Raw genomic sequence first — 2478 nt, forward strand, 5'->3', positions numbered from 1 at the left:
GAAGACCCCGTGAGCTAAACCGCCATCCTCCAGGCCCAGGTAGAAAGGGTGAGATCCATATAGGTTCACGTCGGGCTGGGACATGGCAGACACCCTGCTTTATGTCCTGGCCCATGAAGCCCCTCCAATCGCACACCCCTCCCTGGCCGCCCCTTTACCGTAGGGGCGACGTCCCTGTTCCAGAGAGTGACCTTGGTCCAGTTGGTGCTGAGCATCAGGGGCCCGAGGTGTTCGGCGAGGCCCGTGATGTGCTGGGACGGCAGGGAGGTGGACAGCTGCAGAAACTGGTCGGCGAAGAACAGGGGGGCCACGGTGGTGTTCAGCCTGCCCGGAAGAGACCAGGCGGCCTCGCACCAGAACCCGATGGCCCCACGAGCCCCGACCACAAGCAAGTGCCGGGCAAGGGCTGCCCAGAACCCTTCCAGTGCTGGGAGTCGTGGCCCTGAGCACCTCCCAGGAGGGCCCAACTGCTCCCAGACGTCGTGGAGCTGCCCAGCCAGGGGCAGTTAGGGTGCCCCAAGGTTCCATGGGGTCAAGAGGAAGGCAAAAACCACGTACAGGGTCCCTCTCTGCATGGCAGACGCATCACGGCTAATTTCATGGGACAAGTTCCTGCTGCACCCCACCAGCCCCTGTGTTAAGACTTTGCTCACCTGCCTGTGGGTGTCTGTGCGTGTTCAAGACCAAGATCTGATAAAATGCTTAAAAAACTTCTCTCCAAACTCCGCTTGAAGGTCAGCTTCTCGGAGAGGCCCCCCAGCTGCAGAGCCAGCCCACACCCTGCACCTGCACAGCCCGTTTCTACCTCCCTCTGCTATGTCAGTCCTGGGAGCAGGTCCACAACACCCGGCCAAAAAAGGAACAGGCCACAAAAGAAAGAAATGCACTTCATGAGGCAAGTGCTCTGAAGATTTGGGCAAGTCCAAGCTCCCTCCTTCTGAGCGTGTAGCAGAGATCGGTGCAGAGCAGGGCCTTGTCAGCCAGCACATATTCGTGTAGGACTATGTGGGCAAAGTGCATGGGATGCGTCCTGAGAAAGGTGCTTGCACAGCCCAGCGTCAGGGCCAGCGGGCAGCCGCGGCAAAACTGCTGACCCCGTGGCTGGGGGTACGGGGGGGCGCTTCTGGGCCGGAGCGACACCGGACACTTGGACTCACAGCCACAGCGTTTGAGTCTAAAAGATGCTTCGGTGCATCTAATACCTGGGGGTTGGGCTGGGGGGAGGTGAGGGCGAGACCAAGCAACACCCTTATCCTCTCCACAAATATCCCTGAGCTCTGCTGTGGGTCAGAACTGCTCTAGGAGCTGGCGGTTCAGGAGGGAACAGGAAAGGCTCCTGCCTCAGGCAGGTGGCAGCCATGGTCCAAGCAAAGGTAAGGTCCCGTGGGGGCACACAAACCCCGGAGGGACATGGAGCAGAGTGGCCAACAGCACGGACGCTTGGGCTGGGCTCCGTCACCTGCCAGCAAGCACCTGGTCTATGTCTCTGTCTCCCCATCTGTAAAGTGGGGATAATAACAGCACCTATGTCCCAGTTGTTATGAGGATTGGACGAGTTAATTACTGCAGTGCCTGATATACTGATGTGTAGTATGTGATAAATAAACAAGAATAAAGCAGGCTTGGGGGTGCTGCCTGGAGTGGGGTTGCCACTTTAGACTGGACCAGGGTTTCTCAGCTGAGGCACTACTGACATTTGGGCCGATCACTCCATGTCCTGGGCTGGCCTGTGCATTGTAAGGTGTTTAGCAGTATCCCTGCACCCTAACGCCCAGTGGTGACAACCAAAAATGTCTCCAGCTGTTGCCAAATGTCCCTTCTGAGAACGGGCCTTTGAGGGCTCGGGGTGGAGGGAACAGTAAGCACCAGGGCCCTGTGGGGCAAGGAACAGCCAGGAGGCCAGAGCAGGAGGGTGGACCACAAAAGGGTCAGGGACGATGCCCTACAGCTCCCTAACCCTCCCAGCAGACAGTGGGCACAGAAACTGGGCACTCACAGCACCCGTCCATCCAGCTTCCGCCGCATGATCACCCCGAAGGGCTCCTCTGAGAATTCCACGCTGTAGAGCGTGGACGGCGCCTGGCTGCGGACACGTGGGGTCTCCAAGGGCACCTCATAGCGCTGGTTGGTGGGATCTTTGATCTAGAGGATGAGAGCAGTGTCATGAGGCCCTTGGTGGCCGGCTGCCCCTGCACACCTGTCCACTCCATCCTTCACCTTCCAGAGAAGCGAGGCGTCAGTTCAAGTCTCAGGGTGCCTGCACACAGCGTGGGCATGTGGACAGATTGGTCCACATACCTAAGCCTGTTTCCTCGTCTATAGAGCCAGGAGAATACCTCCTGTGGGGTGTGCCAGGTAAGACACAGGAAATCTGGATTTCAGATAAACATTTTTTTTAGTATAAATACATCTCAGATATTGCACGGGACGTGCTTACACTAAAAAAAAAAAAAAAAAAAAAAAAAAAAAAAAAAAAAA

At 57.0% G+C, this 2478-nt stretch overlaps 1 protein-coding gene across 1 annotated transcript in view; it reads right to left on the reverse strand.

Annotated features, from left to right (window-relative positions):
- The window catches only part of GAA (alpha glucosidase), a 20105-nt gene that overhangs the window by 16234 nt on the left and 1393 nt on the right, over positions 1 to 2478 (reverse strand). Inside the window, 3 exon segments of the mRNA XM_007462346.1 lie at positions 1 to 75; positions 159 to 324; positions 1997 to 2142. The exon segment at positions 1 to 75 is cut by the window's left edge and continues 12 nt beyond it. Coding sequence (XP_007462408.1) covers positions 1 to 75; positions 159 to 324; positions 1997 to 2142 — 387 coding nt within the window.

Source organism: Lipotes vexillifer, unplaced genomic scaffold (assembly GCF_000442215.2).
Source record: "Lipotes vexillifer unplaced genomic scaffold, Lipotes_vexillifer_v1.1 scaffold1691, whole genome shotgun sequence".
Lineage (NCBI taxonomy): Eukaryota > Metazoa > Chordata > Mammalia > Artiodactyla > Lipotidae > Lipotes > Lipotes vexillifer.